Genomic DNA, 19090 nt, shown 5'->3' with positions numbered 1-19090 from the left:
CTCTATTCCCCCTCTCCTTCTGTCTGTGCCATTAACAGCAGCTTAACTACCAGTGGAGAAAGACAGGACAGTTCTTCCTAAATGCTATCACCTATAACCTGGCCTGGGACCCACAAGGTAACGCCTCCTGACTAACTGCTGTGTGTCTGTGTCTGCGTGTACAGTAAGTATCTGTTTGGAACTGTCACATGCGGCGAATACAACAGGTGTAGTAGACCCTTAACCAACGATGCAGTTTAAAGAATACAACAGGTGTAGTAGACCCTTAACCAACAATGCAGTTTAAAGAATACAACAGGTGTAGTAGACCCTTAACCAACAATGCAGTTTAAAGAATACAACAGGTGTAGTAGACCCTTAACCAACAATGCAGTTTAAAGAATACAACAGGTGTAGTAGACCCTTAACCAACAATGCAGTTTAAAGAATACAACAGGTATAGTAGACCCTTAACCAACAATGCAGTTTAAAGAATACAACAGGTGTAGTAGACCCTTAACCAACAATGCAGTTTAAAGAATACAACAGGTGTAGTAGACCCTTAACCAACAATGCAGTTTAAAGAATACAACAGGTGTAGTAGACCCTTAACCAACGATGCAGTTTAAAGAATACAACAGGTGTAGTAGACCCTTAACCAACAATGCAGTTTAAAGAATACAACAGGTGTAGTAGACCCTTAACCAACAATGCAGTTTAAAGAATACAACAGGTGTAGTAGACCCTTAACCAACAATGCAGTTTAAAGAATACAACAGGTGTAGTAGACCCTTAACCAACAATGCAGTTTAAAGAATACAACAGGTGTAGTAGACCCTTAACCAACAATGCAGTTTAAAGAATACAACAGGTGTAGTAGACCCTTAACCAACAATGCAGTTTAAAGAATACAACAGGTGTAGTAGACCCTTAACCAACGATGCAGTTTAAAGAATACAACAGGTGTAGTAGACCCTTAACCAACAATGCAGTTTAAAGAATACAACAGGTGTAGTAGACCCTTAACCAACAATGCAGTTTAAAGAATACAACAGGTGTAGTAGACCCTTAACCAACAATGCAGTTTAAAGAATACAACAGGTGTAGTAGACCCTTAACCAACAATGCAGTTTAAAGAATACAACAGGTGTAGTAGACCCTTAACCAACAATGCAGTTTAAAGAATACAACAGGTGTAGTAGACCCTTAACCAACAATGCAGTATAAAGAATACAACAGGTGTAGTAGACCCTTAACCAACAATGCAGTTTAAAGAATACAACAGGTGTAGTAGACCCTTAACCAACGATGCAGTTTAAAGAATACAACAGGTGTAGTAGACCCTTAACCAACAATGCAGTTTAAAGAATACAACAGGTGTAGTAGACCCTTAACCAACAATGCAGTTTAAAGAATACAACAGGTGTAGTAGACCCTTAACCAACAATGCAGTTTAAAGAATACAACAGGTGTAGTAGACCCTTAACCAACAATGCAGTTTAAAGAATACAACAGGTGTAGTAGACCCTTAACCAACAATGCAGTTTAAAGAATACAACAGGTGTAGTAGACCCTTAACCAACAATGCAGTTTAAAGAATACAACAGGTGTAGTAGACCCTTAACCAACAATGCAGTTTAAAGAATACAACAGGTGTAGTAGACCCTTAACCAACAATGCAGTTTAAAGAATACAACAGGTGTAGTAGACCCTTAACCAACAATGCAGTTTAAAGAATACAACAGGTGTAGTAGACCCTTAACCAACAATGCAGTTTAAAGAATACAACAGGTGTAGTAGACCCTTAACCAACAATGCAGTTTAAAGAATACAACAGGTGTAGTAGACCCTTAACCAACAATGCAGTTTAAAGAATACAACAGGTGTAGTAGACCCTTAACCAACAATGCAGTTTAAAGAATACAACAGGTGTAGTAGACCCTTAACCAACAATGCAGTTTAAAGAATACAACAGGTGTAGTAGACCCTTAACCAACGATGCAGTTTAAAGAATACAACAGGTGTAGTAGACCCTTAACCAACAATGCAGTTTAAAGAATACAACAGGTGTAGTAGACCCTTAACCAACAATGCAGTTTAAAGAATACAACAGGTGTAGTAGACCCTTAACCAACAATGCAGTTTAAAGAAAAATACGAGTAAAGAAAATATTTACTAAATAAACTAAAGTCCAAATAAATCAATAATAATAATAATGAGGAGGCCATATAAAGTGGGTACCGGTACCAAGTCAATGTGCGGGGAACAGGTAACCATGTAGCTGTTTAACCATGTGCATGTGTCCTGTAGGGAACCGTATTCTGGCAGCTACAGAGCACCTGCAGCTGTGGGCCCCTCCGTCAGCAGACACACTGATAGAGGAGGAGGATGGACCCGTGACCGATGAAAAACCTCACCCTGCCCTCAACGACTGGAAGTGTGTTTGGCAGTGCAAGTGAGTGACAGGAGCTGTGTGTGGTGCTTTTCAAGTGTTTAGGAGACATCAGGCCTGTAGACCATTAGAGCTCTATAAAGGTAGTCAGCAACATGACGTAGTGGACATATCAGGCCTGTAGACCGTTAGAGCTCTTTAAAGGTAGTCAGCAACATGACGTAGTGGACATATCAGGCCTGTAGACCGTTAGAGCTCTTTAAAGGTAGTCAGCAACATGACGTAGTGGACATATCAGGCCTGTAGACCGTTAGAGCTCTTTAAAGGTAGTCAGCAACATGACGTAGTGGACATATCAGGCCTGTAGACCGTTAGAGCTCTTTAAAGGTAGTCAGCAACATGACGTAGTGGACATATCAGGCCTGTAGACCATTAGAGCTCTTTAAAGGTAGTCAGCAACATGACGTAGTGGACATATCAGGTCTGTAGACCGTTAGAGCTCTTTAAAGGTAGTCAGCAACATGACGTAGTGGACATATCAGGCCTGTAGACATATCAGGCCTGTAGACCGTTAGAGCTCTTTAAAGGTAGTCAGCAACATGACGTAGTTGACAAATCAGGCCTGTAGACAGTTAGAGCTCTTTAAAGGTAGTCTCAGCAACATGACGTAGTTGACATCAGGCCTGTAGACATATCAGGCCTGTAGACATCAGGCCTGTAGACATCAGGCCTGTAGACATATCAGGCCTGTAGATATCAGGCCTGTAGACATCAGGCCTGTAGACATATCAGGCCTGTAGACATATCAGGCCTGTAGACATATCAGGCCTGTAGACATATCAGGCCTGTAGACCGTTAGAGCTCTTTAAAGGTAGTCTCAGCAACATGACGTAGTGGACATATCAGGCCTGTAGACTGTTAGAGCTCTTTAAAGGTAGTCAGCAACATGACGTAGTGGACATATCAGGCCTGTAGACCGTTAGAGCTCTTTAAAGGTAGTCTCAGCAACATGACGTAGTGGACATATCAGGCCTGTAGACCGTTAGAGCTCTTTAAAGGTAGTCAGCAACATGACGTAGTGGACATATCAGGCCTGTAGACCGTTAGAGCTCTTTAAAGGTAGTCAGCAACATGACGTAGTGGACATATCAGGCCTGTAGACCGTTAGAGCTCTTTAAAGGTAGTCTCAGCAACATGACGTAGTGGACATATCAGGCCTGTAGACCGTTAGAGCTCTTTAAAGGTAGTCAGCAACATGACGTAGTGGACATATCAGGCCTGTAGACCGTTAGAGCTCTTTAAAGGTAGTCAGCAACATGACGTAGTGGACATACCAGGCCTGTAGACCGTTAGAGCTCTTTAAAGGTAGTCAGCAACATGACGTAGTGGACATATCAGGCCTGTAGACCGTTAGAGCTCTTTAAAGGTAGTCTCAGCAACATGACGTAGTGGACATATCAGGACTGTAGACCGTTAGAGCTCTTTAAAGGTAGTCAGCAACATGACGTAGTGGACATATCAGGCCTGTAGACCGTTAGAGCTCTTTATTCTTTCCATAACCAAAGATATTCTATTTTCAGCTGTTTGAAGCTGGTGTACAGAACCCAAAGTAAAAGTTAAGCACAGGAAGCATATAAAACACATCTACCGTTTCTTAGACTTGCTTTCAATGAGAATGACATATCTTTAACTCATATTTCTATGTTAATTTAGTGGACTTATCCAAAAAGTGACACTGCAGCTTTAAAGGTAGACTCAGCGACATGATGTAGATGCAGAACGTAAACGGCATAATGGGTACATTTCTGCAGTGACTGCGCCTGGCAACGTCATTTAACTGAGTACCTTTTAAAACAGGGAGATGTTTGACACATAAACAGCGATAAGCAGCTGATACTGACTCAGCATGTTGGTGTGTGACTGTCCTGGAATGGGGAAGTGAGAGTGAAAGGGTTTCCCAACATGTCAGTCAGTCAGTCTACTGAAAGCACCCGGTCAGAGCTCCTAGTCTGTGGTTGGTGTTTGTGTTCTCTGTGCTCTCCTCTCCTAGTGATCTACAACTGTTCACTGTCTTTATCCATTTAACTCTCATTGTCATTCAAATGTACAGGTAACTGTCAAAATAAAACAAACACCTGAGAAAATGAGGGATACAAAGTCAATTGAAAGCAGGTGCTTCCACACAGGTGTGGTTCCTGAGTTAATTAAGCAATGAACATCCCATCATGCTTAGGGTCATGTATAAAATGCTGGGCGGGACATTATTTTGGCTACCATGGCTATGACCCATAGGATGACAATGCCCCCCATCCACAGAGCACAGGTGGTCACTGAATGGTTTGGTCACTGAATGGTTTGGTCACTGAATGGTTTGGTCACTGAATGGTTTGATGAGCATGAAAACGATGTAAACCAGATGCCATGGCCGTCTCAGTCACCAGATCTCAACACAATTGAACACTAATGAGAGATTCTGAAGCAGCACCTGAGACAGCGTTTTTCATCACCATCAATAAAACATAACATTTTGGAATTGTACATAAACAAACTTTCAATATTAAAATCAAGTCATGTATTGAAAAAGTGTAAAATGGGGAAGCACCTTTTTGAGGTAAAAACTGTAAACATTATGTTGTGGAAGAAGTGAGTGGTGTTTGCTGTTTTACTGAGTTTCCCATAGAGAAGTGAAAGCAGCTGAACTGTTGCTCTCTATCTCTCTGTCTATCTCTCTGTCTATCTCTCTGTCTATCTCTCTGTCTATCTCTCTGTCTATCTCTCTGTCTATCTCTCTGTCTATCTCTCTGTCTATCTCTCTGTCTATCTCTCTGTCTATCTCTCTGTCTATCTCTCTGTCTATCTCTCTGTCTATCTCTCTGTCTATCTCTCTGTCTATCTCTCTGTCTATCTCTCTGTCTATCTCTCTGTCTATCTCTGTCTATCTCTCTGTCTCTCAGTTCAATTCAAGGGGCTTTATTGGCATGGGAAACATGTGTTAACATTGCCAAAGCAAGTGAGGTAGATAATATATAAAGTGAAATAAACAATAAAATTAACAGTAAACATTACACATACAGAAGTTTCAAAACAATAAAGACATTACAAATGTCATATTATATATATACAGTGTTTTAAAAATGTACAAATGGTTAAAGGACACAAGATAAAATAAATAAGCATAAATGTGGGTTGTATTTACAATGGTGTTTGTTCTTCACTCCTTCTTTCTCTCTCTCTCTCTCTGTCTATCTCTCTCACCCTGTCTATCTCTCTCGCCCTGTCTGTCTCTCTCTGTCTCTCTCTGTCTCTCTCTGTCTCTCTCTGTCTCTATCTCTCTCCCGGTCTGTCTGTCTCTCTCTCTCTCTCTCTCTCTATCTATCTATCTCTCCCCCTCTCCAGGACTGCTATGTCTGTTCACATCACCAAGTGGTCTCCTGATGGGGAATACTTTGCAACAGCCGGCAAGGTACACTCACTCGAAAGCTAACATTTTACAGGCCATATCTTGTTTCCATATACTGTCAATATCCCAATCATGTCATACATGTTTTCTACTTCCTCATGTTGATTCTCCTGTAACACCTGTAGAGTAATAAACACATAGTAATGTGCCATCTGGACTTTGTGATAGCTTATTCAGTATCAAGTGTAGCCATTGTGCTTGGTACTGCACTAACCATTGCGTGTGTGTGTCTGTCTCACCTGTGTGTTTCTCTGTCTAGGATGACTGTCTGTTGAAGGTGTGGTACCCCACCACTGGGTGGCGCTCTGCTGTGGTGCTCCCAGACCTCCCAGATAAGAAAGGCCCTCAGGTCCACTTCTCCTTTATATACCTGGCCCACCCCCGCTCTGTCACCGGCCTGTCTTGGAGGAAGACCAGCAAATACATGCCCAAGTCAGAACACACACACACACAAAACACACACAAAACACACACAAACACACAAAGGACCAAACACACACACAAACACACACACACACAAACACACACACACATTTTAAATGGAGAAAAAACATAAGTCAAGCTGATTGTAAATTATAATCTGTTGTATAGATTCAGCTTTATGTTTCTGAATGTCTCAATCCCATCCTAATGGAAAGATTTTGGGCTTTACTAAACTGTCAATCATCAATGTAAAATGATGTTCTGTGTGTCTCTCATTCTCCCTCTTGCTCCCCCTGCCTCTGCTCTCCAGGGGTAGTGTGTGTAATGTGTTGTTGACGTCGTGTGAGGACGGTGTGTGTAGGTTGTGGTCTGAGACGGTGCTGCCAGAGGACAGTATCCTGGGTGGTCAGATCACTGAGAACACATACAGCTCCAGCCTGCCAGGCCTGGGGGGCAAGGACAAGATACAACACGCCCTGGAGGTAAAGACAACACAGTACACACACACATGCACACACACACACATGCACACACACACACATGCACACACACACATGCACACACACACATGCACACGCACACACATGCACACACACACACACATGCACACACAGACATGCACACACACACACATGCACACACACACACACACACGTAAACTCGCACGCACACATGCACGCGCACACGTACACACATGCACACACACACACATACACACCCGCAAACACACACACATGCACACACACAAAATGTGTTCTTCAAACAAACTTTGTGGTTGTCATTTTGGATGTACACTTTATTAGTTTGTCATTTTAAAAAGGCACAGAGATGTAGAACAGATTGATATTGTTGGATTTTAGCTTGAAATCTACTTATTCATGTTAGCATACGAGAACTTATTGATGACTTTACGTGTATAATGAATGTATATGTATAATGAATGTATATGTGGGGGTCAGTGGAAGGTGGATAAGAACTAGGTGTGTGGAAAGTTACTGAATGAGACAAGAGGGGGAGGCAGGAAAGGTACATTCTGTCTAACATGTTATTGTTAAATCTCATGGATCCTATGGAGGGAGGCAAAGGGTAACAGTCTGGTTTCAGTCACTGATAAGGTAGGACAGCCGTGGAGGAGGGAGGCAAAGGGTAACAGTCTGGTTTCAGTCACTGATAAGGTAGGACAGCCGTGGAGGAGGGAGGCAAAGGGTAACAGTCTGGTTTCAGTCACTGATAAGGTAGGACAGCCGTGGAGGAGGGAGGCAAAGGGTAACAGCCTGGTTTCAGTCACTGATAAGGTAGGACAGCCGTGGAGGAGGGAGGCAAAGGGTAACAGTCTGCTTTCAGTCACTGATAAGGTAGGACAGCCGTGGAGGAGGGAGGCAAAGGGTAACAGTCTGGTTTCAGTCACTGATAAGGTAGGACAGCCGTGGAGGAGGGAGGAATTTGACCCGAGGTCAGATGAGGTGACAAGGATCAGTCCTATTACACACAATGACAACAACAATAAGAGGAACCAATTAAGTTCCTGGCAACAGAGATGGATTACCTGTCTAGATGTCAAGGAGTTGACTCCTCCTAGTAGGAGGGTATAAATATATGTGCTTGGTAAACAAGTCTTTGTCTTTGCAGCTGTTTGACCCAGTGGCGGAGTAAACTTGTTTTGAGATTTTCCTAGTGATTCCTTTGAGTTTGTACTCTGTTTGTTTAGAACCTAACAGTATGAAGGGTGTCAATAACATGATGCTTCTCTTCCTTTCCCACCTCCTGCCCTGTCATTGGTCCTCCCCGTGCCTGTCCTCTCATTGTCCAGTCGATGAGCCACCTGAAGCACCTGCGTCGTGGTCGTCGGAGGTCGTCTGCTCTGGTGTCTCACACTGAGTTGCTGCCGTCTCAGATGGGGACCCACGAGACACACACACACCGCCACATCTCTCACCACGCTAACGCTCTCTGTCATTTCCACATCTCTGCCAGCATCAACCCTGCCACGGGTACGTAGCCCACACACACATCACACACACACACACACTGCATCAGACATACATATACACTTATACTCAAGTCAGAAGTTTACATCCACTTAGGTTGGGGTCATTAAAACTAGTTTTTCAACCACTCCACAGATTTCTTGTTAACAAACTCTAGTTTTGGCAAGTCGGTTAGGATATCTACTTTGTGCATGACACAAGTAATTTTTCCAACAATTGTTTACAGACAGATTATTTCACTTATAATTCACTGTTATCACAACTCCAGTGGGTCAGAAGTTTACATACATTAAGTCGACTGTGCCTTTAAACCGCTTGGAAAATTCCAGAAAATTATGTCATGGCTTTAGAAGCTTCTGATAGACTAATTGACATAATTTGAGGTGTACCTGTGGATGTATATCAAGGTCTACCTTCAAACTCAGTGCCTCTTTGCTTGACATCATGGGAAAATCAAAATAAATCAGCCAAGACCTCAGAAAACAAATTGTAGACATCTACAAGGCTGGTTCATCCTTGGGAGCAATTTCCAAACACCTGAAGGAACCACGTTCATCTGTACAAACAATAGTACGTAAGTATAAACACCATGGGACCACGCAGCCGTCATACCGCTCAGGAAGGAGACGCGTTCTGTCTCCTAGAGATGAACGTACTTTGGTACGAAAAGTGCAAATCAATCCCAGAACAACAGCAAAGGACCTTGTGAAGATGCTGGAGGAAACGGGTACAAAAGTATCTATATCCACAGTAAAACGAGTCCTACAGTGGGGCAAAAAAGTATTTAGTCAGCCACCAATTGTGCAAGTTTTCCTACTTAAATAGATGAGAGGCCTGTAATTTTCATCATAGGTACACTTCACTTCAACTATGACTGACAAAATGATTAAAAGAATTCCAGAAAATCACATTGTAGGACTTTTAATGAATTTATTTGCAAATTATGGTGGAAAATAAGTATTTGGTCAAAAACAAAAGTTTATCTCAATACTTTGTTATATACCATTTGTTGGCAATGACAGAGGTCAAACATTTTCTGTAAGTCTTCACAAGGTTTTCACACACTGTTGCTGGTATTTTGGCCCATTCCTCCATGCAGATCTCCTCTAGAGCAGTGATGTTTTGGGGCTGTTGCTGGGCAACACGGACTTTCAACTCCCTCCAAAGATTTTCTATGGGGTTGAGATCTGGAGACTGGCTAGGCCACTCCAGGACCTTGAAATGCTTATTACGTAGCCACTCCTTCGTTGCCCGGGTGGTGTGTTTGGGATCATTGTCATGCTGAAAGACCCAGCCACGTTTCATCTTCAATGCCCTTGCTGATGGAAGGAGGTTTTCACTCAAAATCTCACGATACATGGCCCCATTCATTCTTTCCTTTACACGGATCAGTCATCCTGGTCCCTTTGCAGAAAAACAGCTCCAAAGCATGATGTTTCCACCCCCATGCTTCCACCCCCAGTAGGTATGGTGTTCTTTGGATGCAAATCAGCATTCTTTGTCCTACAAACACGACAAGTTGAGTTTTCACCAAAAAGTTAGATTTTGGTTTCATCTGACCATATGACATTCTCCCAATCTTCTTCTGGATCATCCAAATGCTCTCTAGCAAAACTTCAGATGGGCCTGGACATGTACTGGCTTAAGCAGGGGGACACGTCTGGCACTGCAGGATTTGAGTCCCTGGCGGCGTAGTGTGTTACTGATGGTAGGCTTTGTTACTTTGGTCCCAGCTCTCTGCAGGTCATTCACTAGGTTTTTGCTCACCGTTCTTGTGATCATTTTGACCCCATGGGGTGAGATCTTGTGTTGAGCCCCAGATCGAGGGAGATTATCAGTGGTCTTGTATGTCTTCCATTTCCTAATAATTGCTCCCACAGTTGATTTCTTCAAACCAAGCTGCTTACCTATTGCAGATCCATTCTTCCCAGCCTGGTGCAGGTCTACAATTTTGTTTCTGGTGTCCTTTGACAGCTCTTTGGTCTTGGCCATAGTGGAGTTTGGAGTGTGATTGTTTGATAAAAAAGCCAGACTACAGTTTGCAGCTGCCCATGGGGACAAAAGATTGTACTTTTTGGAGAAATGTCCTCTGGTCTGATGAAACAAAAATAAAAAAATAGAACTGTTTGACCATAATGACCATCATTACGTTTGGAGGAAAAAGGGGGAGGCTTGCAAGCCGAAAAACATCATCCCAACTGTGAAGCACGGGGGTGGCAGCATCATGTTGTGGGGGTGCTTTGTTGCAGAAGTAACTGGTGCACTTCACAAACTAGATGGCATCATGAGGCAGGACAATGATGCGGATATATTGAAGCAACATCTCAAGACATCAGTTAAAGCTTGGTCACAAATTGATCTTCCAAATGGACAATGACCCCACACACACACACTGCCTCAGACATACATATACATACAGCTACACACACAATCTCTCCGTCTCAGGCACACACGCACAAACTGAACTAGCAACGTCAGCCTTCGCTTGTTCCGATATTCCTCCAACATGCATAGTAATATCCTGTTTCCGCCCCTTTCCTCTCTCTATCCCCCAGACATCCCAGCGGTGCTAGCGGAGTCTGCTGTGTTTACTCCGGAGGACGGGAGTGGAGGAGGAGGGTTTGTGGTCCACTGGCTCAACAACAAGGACCTGTCCTTCACCACCTCCATGGACCTGTTCATGCTGCAGCTCCGCAAGCTCTCAGAACAGCAGCTGGACCAAGCCACCGACGACGCCCTCGACCAGAATGGCTCCCCCATTAAGTTTGACTTTGGTACGCTCTGTTTCAGAAACCCTCAGATCTACATGCTGTTGTTGTGAGATATATATATATATACTAGTTTATATATATATATATATAAACTAGTTCTGAGTAGCTGACCCAGTACAAAACTGTTGTAGAGTCGTGAAATACATCTGGATAATATCAGTCTGTTCAAAGGTATTCTATACACACTGACATATCATACTCTGTCCGTGTCTAACTCCCACCCTCCCTCCCTCTCTCCAGACCTAGATGAGATGTCAGAGAAGGGTTCATCAGAGCATGAGGAGGGTGAGGGTGGTGAAGGCAGCACCAAGGCGTCGTCCCCAGGCTCCAGTAGCTCAGTGCCCCTGCCCTCCATGTTGCTGGAGAGGAAGATGGAGGCGTTAACTCTGGAGTGGAATAAGAGTCCTGACATGCTGTTTACCATCCACCCCACCGACGGGTCCTTCCTGGTCTGGCACGTCAAATACCTGGACGAGTACATCCAGGGGATCTTCAGACAGGTGCAGGTAAGAGGAGACTGCACATGCAGCAACACACGCACGGACATGAAGTAACACACATATTGTACATGGACACACAAGAGGAAGCAGAGTTCTGCTCCACTCGGACTATTCTCTCTCTCCCCTCCCTCTCTCCATCCCTTTTTCTCCAGGTGTCGTTCTCGTCCCGTATCCCGGTGGCATTCCCTACAGGCGACGCCAACTCCCTGAGTAAGAACATTCTGATGTACGCCTGCTCCTTCTCCAACGTGGATAGCTCCAACGCCGGGGGAGAGCAGGGGACGAGGGCCCGCCGTCTGCCCCGTTCTGCCTCTGCTGGGCTGGGTTCCTCAGCCCTCAGCCTCTCTCTGGGCCAAGCTCCAGGCATCGGCCCTGCTGTCATGATGGTGTCCAAACATGTGGACGGGTCTCTCAATCAGGTGAGAGGGAGAGGCAGACTGTGGCTGTGTCCCAAACCCACCTATTCCCTATGTAGTGCACTAATTTTGACCAGGGCTCATCAGAGTATTAAGGTCCTTACATTTATGCTTAAAAGACAAACTACAACCAAATAAAGTACAAAACCAAAAATCATAATAATAATAATAATAATAATAATGTCATACTGTATGATAAATAATGTATAGACATTTTCAAAGTTTTCCTTTCAATCCGTTTCCCTCTCTAGTGGGCGGTGACGTTCGCTGAGCGCTCGGCGTTCTCCAACGTTCTAACTGTGTCTCATACGTTCCGTTACTGCGGTCACCGGTTCCACCTCAACGACCAGGCGTGTCACACCGTCCTCCCCCTACTGCTGACCTCCTCCCACCACAACGCTCTCCTCACCCCCCCCTCCGCCCCCGGCAGCATCGACCTCGACCAGCCACCCACACACACACCTCCCCCCAGAGGACGGCGCAGGTAGGGAGGGAGGAAGGGAGTGTGTGTGTGTGTCATAGGAGGAAGCAACGAGGACCCTCTAGGACCTCAATGTCTAGAAAGTGTGTGTGTGTTTACAAAATGTTCACGTGAGTGTGTATCAGAAATATGTGTGTGTACATGCCTGCAAGCGTGTGTGTGTAATATAATCTCTGTCTTTGACAATTTGTTTTGTGTGTGTGTGTGTGTGTGTGTGTGTGTGTGTGTGTGTGTGTGACATACACATTTTTTAGACAAACTCATTATCCAGAGAGACTTATAGTAGTGAATAGGAATTGAACCCATAGGAATTGAACCCACAACCCTGGTGTTGTAAGCGCCATGCTCTGCCAACTGAGCCACACACTGTGACAAACTCAAACTGTGTGCGTGATCCCCCAGGAAGCAGCTGCGTAACGCGGCCACCAGGACGTTCCATGACCCGAACGCCATCTACAGTGAGCTGATTCTGTGGAGGGTGGACCACATAGGACCCCTGTCCTGCACTGGAGGAGTGTCAGAGCTGGCCCGAATCAACTCCCTGCACACATCAGCCTTCTCCAATGTAGCATGGCTGCCTACCCTTGTACCCAGCTCTGTGCTAGGTTAGCACACACACACACACTGCTGGAGGATGTACAGTGGGGAGACCCAGTATTTGATACACTGCCGATTTTGCAGGTTTTCCTACTTACAAAGCATGTAGAGGTCTGTAATTTTTATCATAGGTACACTTCAACTGTGAGAGACGGAATCTAAAACAAATATTAAGAAAGTCACATTGTATGATTTTTAAGTAATTCATTTGCATTTTATTGCATGACATAAGTATTTGATACATCAGAAAAGCAGAACTTAATATTTGGTACAGAAACATTTGTTAGTCATTTCAGAAATCATACGTTTCCTGTAGTTCTTGACCAGGTTTGCACACACTGCAGCATGGATTTTGGCCCACTCCTCCATACAGACCTTCTCCAGATCCTTCAGGTTTTGGGGCTGTCGCTGGGCAATACAGACTTTCAGCTCCCTCCAAAGATTTTCTATTGGGTTCAGGTGCAGTTAATACAGGTAATGAGTGGAGAACAGGAGGTCTTCTTAAAGAAAAACTAACATGTCTGTGAGAGCCGGAATTCTTACTGGTTGGTAGGTGATCAAATACTTATGTCATGCAATAAAATGCACATTAATTACTTAAAAATCATACAATATGATTTTCTGGATTTTTGTTTTAGATTCCGTCTCTTACAGTTGAAGTCTACCTATGACAAAAATTACAGACCTCTACATGCTTTGTAAGTAGGAAACACTGCCGATTTTGCAGGTTATCAAATACTTGTTCTCCCCACTGTATATAATGTATAACTGTTGTTCATGTGTGTATCACATGTTCAGACAAGGTACTGGTGAAGTACTCTGATTGTCAAGGGGTGGTTTGGAGACACCTGTAGGGCTTCAAGTTAAAGTTGCAATTTTATTGGGCGTTTCTACTAACTACATGCAGAACCTTACTCAGAGTGCTTACATTTAAAACAGCATGTATCTCCCCTCTATCTCCAGGTACATACTGTAACAAAACAGCATCTCTCTCGCCTCTATCTCCAGGTACATACTGTAACAGTTCCAGTGCGTGCTTCGTAGCGTCAGATGGTAAGAACTTGCGTCTCTACCAGGCTGTGGTGGACGCCAGGAAACTACTGGACGAACTGTCAGACCCTGAGACCTCAGTAAGTAAACACAGAGACACACACAGACACGTACAGATGTCCTTAACAGTGAAATCCTGAGACTGAAGGGACTGGAACTTTAAAGCTTCAAGGTAGCTGGTTAAAGCCTCCCCCCCCCCCCCCCCTATTCTCCCCCTCCCCCTCTTCTCCCCCTCTCCCTCTTCTCCCCCTCTCCCTCCTCCCTCTCCCTCCTCCCTCTCCCCCCTCTATCCCCCCCTCTCCCTCCCCCCTCTATCCCCCCCTCCCTCCCCCTCTCTCTTGTGTGTGTCTCTCTCTTTCTCTGTGTGTGTGTGTCTCTCTCACTCTCTCTCTCTGTCTCTCTCCATAGAAACTAGTAGGAGAGGTATTTAACATAGTGAGCCAGCAGTCGACAGCCAGACCAGGCTGCATCATAGAACTAGATGTCATCACTAACCAGGTAAGAAATACCTATCTGACTGTGTCGTTATCTAAGCAGTAAGGAAAATCAAATGAAATGTTATTTGTCACATGTGCCGAATACAACAGGTGTAGACCATACCGTGAAATGCTTACTTACAGGCCCTTAACCACACCTGTCTTTTTATCTAAGCAGTAAGTCAAGAGATCATGCTATATCATTAATCTAGTCACAGGTAAATGGTGGTGCACAGCGGAAGTATTTTACCTAACATATATATGGTAGCTTATCAAAATGTGATTTGTGGGTCTTTGTAATCTGAGGGAAATATGTCCATCTCTCTTCTTCTCCCCCCTCTGACCCTCTATCTCTCTCAATTCAATTCAAATCAAATGGCTTTATTGGCATGGGAAACATATGTTAACATTGAAAAAGCAAGTGAAGTAGATAATATACACAAGTTAAATAAACAATAAAAATGAACAGTAAACATTACACTCACATTACACTCACAGAAGTTCCCTCTCCCTCTCTCTCTCTCTAGTGTGGATCTACCACCCAGCTCCTTCATGTTTTCCAGGAGGACTTTATTTTGGGGTATACACCTCAGGAGGACCCAGAGCTCTACACTACATCCTACCCTTCTCTCGAGGGTACGGGAGGTTGAAGGGAGGGAGAGAGAGAAAGGGAGGGAGGGAGAATTGAGGGTGTGAAAGGATGGACAGAAGAATGGATGGATTTATGAATTGGTTAATGTATGAATGACATGATTAGCCTCAGGAGAACCCAAAGCTCTACACACTGACCTTCAACTCAGGATGGGATGGATGGATGGATGGATGAGTGGATGGATGGATGAATGAGTGGATGACTGAACTGAAGAACGTGTAAAAGCGTTGTGTTTCTCCTCTCCAGAGTACCATCCTACTCCGTTCTCTGAGAAGTTCTTCCTGGTTGTCATAGAGAAGGACCTGAACATGAACTCTGTGCTGCAGATGTGGCACCTGCACCTCCAGTCCGTACAGGCCTGTGTGGGTGAGTACCTAACCACAACCTACCCTAACCACAACCTAACCTAGGCCTATGTGGGTGAGTACCTAACCACAAACCAACCTAACCACAACCTAACCTAGGCCTGTGTGGGTGAGTACCTAACCACAACCCAACCTAACCACAACCTAACCTAGGCCTGTGTGGGTGAGTACCTAACCACAACCCAACCTAACCTAGGCCTATGTGGTTGATATAATAGAGTACAGTAGACCCCGGTATAATAGAGTAATGTACAGTCAATCCCGGTATAATAGAGTACAGTAGACCCTGGTATAATAGAGTACGGTAGACCCCGGTATAATAGAGTAGAGTAGACCCCGGTATAATAGAGTAGAGTAGACCCCGGTATAATAGAGTAGAGTAGACCCCGGTATAATAGAGTAGAGTAGACCCCGGTATAATAGAGTAGAGTAGACCCCGGTATAATAGAGTAGAGTAGACCCCGGTATAATAGAGTAGCGTAGACCCCGGTATAATAGAGTAGGTAGACCCCGGTATAATAGAGTAGGTAGACCCCGGTATAATAGAGTAGAGTAGACCCCGGTATAATAGAGTACGGTAGACCCCGGTATAATAGAGTACGGTAGACCCCGGTATAATAGAGTAGAGTAGACCCCGGTATAATAGAGTAGAGTAGACCCCGGTATAATAGAGTAGAGTAGACCCCGGTATAATAGAGTAGAGTAGACCCCAGTATAATAGAGTACAGTAGACCCCGGTATAATAGAGTACAGTAGACCCCGGTATAATAGAGTAGAGTAGACCCCGGTATAATAGAGTAGAGTAGACCCCGGTATAATAGAGTAGAGTAGACCCCGGTATAATAGAGTAGAGTAGACCCCGGTATAATAGAGTAATGTACAGTAGACCCCAGTATAATAGAGTACGGTAGACCCCAATATAATAGAGTACGGTAGACCCCGGTATAATAGAGTACGGTAGACCCCGGTATAATAGAGTACGGTAGACCCCGGTATAATAGAGTACGGTAGACCCCGGTATAATAGAGTACGGTAGACCCCGGTATAATAGAGTACGGTAGACCCCGGTATAATAGAGTACGGTAGATCCCGGTATAATAGAGTACGGTAGACCCCGGTATAATAGAGTAGAGTAGACCCCGGTATAATAGAGTAGAGTAGACCCCGGTATAATAGAGTAGACTAGACCCCGGTATAATAGAGTAGAGTAGACCCCGGTATAATAGAGTAACGTAGAGTAGACCCCGGTATAATAGAGTAACGTACAGTAGACCCCGGTATAATAGAGTAACGTACAGTAGACCCCGGTATAATAGAGTACGGTAGACCCCGGTATAATAGAGTAACGTAGAGTAGACCCCGGTATAATAGAGTAACGTAGAGTAGACCCCGGTATAATAGAGTAACGTACAGTAGACCCCGGTATAATAGAGTAACGTACAGTAGACCCCGGTATAATAGAGTAACGTACAGTAGACCCCGGTATAATAGAGTACGGTAGACCCCGGTATAATAGAGTACGGTAGACCCCGGTATAATAGAGTACGGTAGACCCCGGTATAATAGAGTACGGTAGACCCCGGTATAATAGAGTACGGTAGACCCCGGTATAATAGAGTACGGTAGACCCCGGTATAATAGAGTAGGGTAGACCCCGGTATAATAGAGTACGGTAGACCCCGGTATAATAGAGTACGGTAGATCCCGGTATAATAGAGTACGGTAGACCCCGGTATAATAGAGTAGAGTAGACCCCGGTATAATAGAGTAGAGTAGACCCCGGTATAATAGAGTAGACTAGACCCCGGTATAATAGAGTAGAGTAGACCCCGGTATAATAGAGTAAGGTAGAGTAGACCCCGGTATAATAGAGTAACGTACAGTAGACCCCGGTATAATAGAGTAACGTACAGTAGACCCCGGTATAATAGAGTACGGTAGACCCCGGTATAATAGAGTACGGTAGACCCCGGTATAATAGAGTACGGTAGACCCCGGTATAATAGAGTACGGTAGACCCCGGTATAATAGAGTACGGTAGACCCCGGTATAATAGAGTACGGTAGACCCCGGTATAATAGAGTACGGTAGACCCCGGTATAATAGAGTACGGTAGACCCCGGTATAATAGAGTACGGTAGACCCCGGTATAATAGAGTACGGTAGACCCCGGTATAATAGAGTACGGTAGACCCCGGTATAATAGAGTACGGTAGACCCCGGTATAATAGAGTAACGTAGAGTAGACCCCGGTATAATAGAGTAACGTAGAGTAGACCCCGGTATAATAGAGTAACGTAGAGTAGACCCCGGTATAATAGAGTAACGTACAGTAGACCCCGGTATAATAGAGTACGGTAGACCCCGGTATAATAGAGTACGGTAGACCCCGGTATAATAGAGTACGGTAGACCCCGGTATAATAGAGTACGGTAGACCCCGGTATAATAGAGTACGGTAGACCCCGGTATAATAGAGTACGGTAGACCCCGGTATAATAGAGTACGGTAGACCCCGGTATAATAGAGTACGGTAGACCCCGGTATAATAGAGTACGGTAGACCCCGGTATAATAGAGTACGGTAGACCCCGGTATAATAGAGTACGGTAGACCCCGGTATAATAGAGTACGGTAGACCCCGGTATAATAGAGTACGGTAGACCCCGGTATAATAGAGTACGGTAGGACCCCGGTATAATAAAGTACGGTAGACCCCGGTATAATAACGTACGGTAGACCCCGGTATAATAGAGTAACGTACAGTAGACCTCGGTATAATAGAGTACGGTAGACCCCGGTATAATAGAGTAGGTAGACCCCGGTATAATAGAGTAACGTACAGTAGACCTCGGTATAATAGAGTACGGTAGACCCCGGTATAATAGAGTACGGTAGACCCCGGTATAATAGAGTACGGTAGACCCCGGTATAATAGAGTAACGTACAGTAGACCCCGGTATAATAGAGTACGGTAGACCCCGGTATAATAGAGTACGGTAGACCCCGGTATAATAGAGTACGGTAGACCCCGGTATAATAGAGTACGGTAGACCCCGGTATAATAGAGTACGGTAGACCCCGGTATAATAGAGTACGGTAGACCCCGGTATAATAGAGTACGGTAGACCCCGGTATAATAGAGTACGGTAGACCCCGGTATAATAGAGTACGGTAGACCCCGGTATAATAGAGTACGGTAGGACCCCGGTATAATAAGGTACGGTAGACCCCGGTATAATAACGTACGGTAGACCCCGGTATAATAACGTACGGTAGACCCCGGTATAATAGAGTAACGTACAGTAGACCTCGGTATAATAGAGTACGGTAGACCCCGGTATAATAGAGTAGGTAGACCCCGGTATAATAGAGTAACGTACAGTAGACCTCGGTATAATAGAGTACGGTAGACCCCGGTGTAACGGAGTAGTGCGGCGGGCCCCGGTGTAACGGAGTAGTGCGGCGGGCCCCGGTGTAACGGAGTAGTGCGGCGGGCCCCGGTGTAACGGAGTAGTGCGGCGGGCCCCGGTATAACGGAG

At 44.6% G+C, this 19090-nt stretch overlaps 1 protein-coding gene across 1 annotated transcript in view; it reads left to right on the top strand.

Moving 5' to 3' along the window:
* The window catches only part of LOC109895210 (dmX-like protein 2), a 111928-nt gene that overhangs the window by 20246 nt on the left and 72592 nt on the right, over positions 1-19090 (top strand). The window contains 15 exon segments of the mRNA XM_031816638.1: positions 39-117; positions 2290-2434; positions 5768-5834; positions 6091-6263; positions 6565-6736; positions 8065-8245; positions 10798-11016; positions 11254-11519; positions 11666-11932; positions 12181-12413; positions 12813-13015; positions 14016-14137; positions 14466-14555; positions 15061-15169; positions 15432-15551. Of these exon segments, the coding sequence (XP_031672498.1) occupies positions 39-117; positions 2290-2434; positions 5768-5834; positions 6091-6263; positions 6565-6736; positions 8065-8245; positions 10798-11016; positions 11254-11519; positions 11666-11932; positions 12181-12413; positions 12813-13015; positions 14016-14137; positions 14466-14555; positions 15061-15169; positions 15432-15551 (2446 nt within the window).

The sequence above is a fragment of the Oncorhynchus kisutch genome, unplaced genomic scaffold (genome assembly GCF_002021735.2).
Source record: "Oncorhynchus kisutch isolate 150728-3 unplaced genomic scaffold, Okis_V2 scaffold844, whole genome shotgun sequence".
In the NCBI taxonomy this organism is placed as follows: domain Eukaryota; kingdom Metazoa; phylum Chordata; class Actinopteri; order Salmoniformes; family Salmonidae; genus Oncorhynchus; species Oncorhynchus kisutch.
Note: the sequence above shows the minus strand (reverse complement) of the source record. Positions and strands in the feature narration are given on the sequence as shown.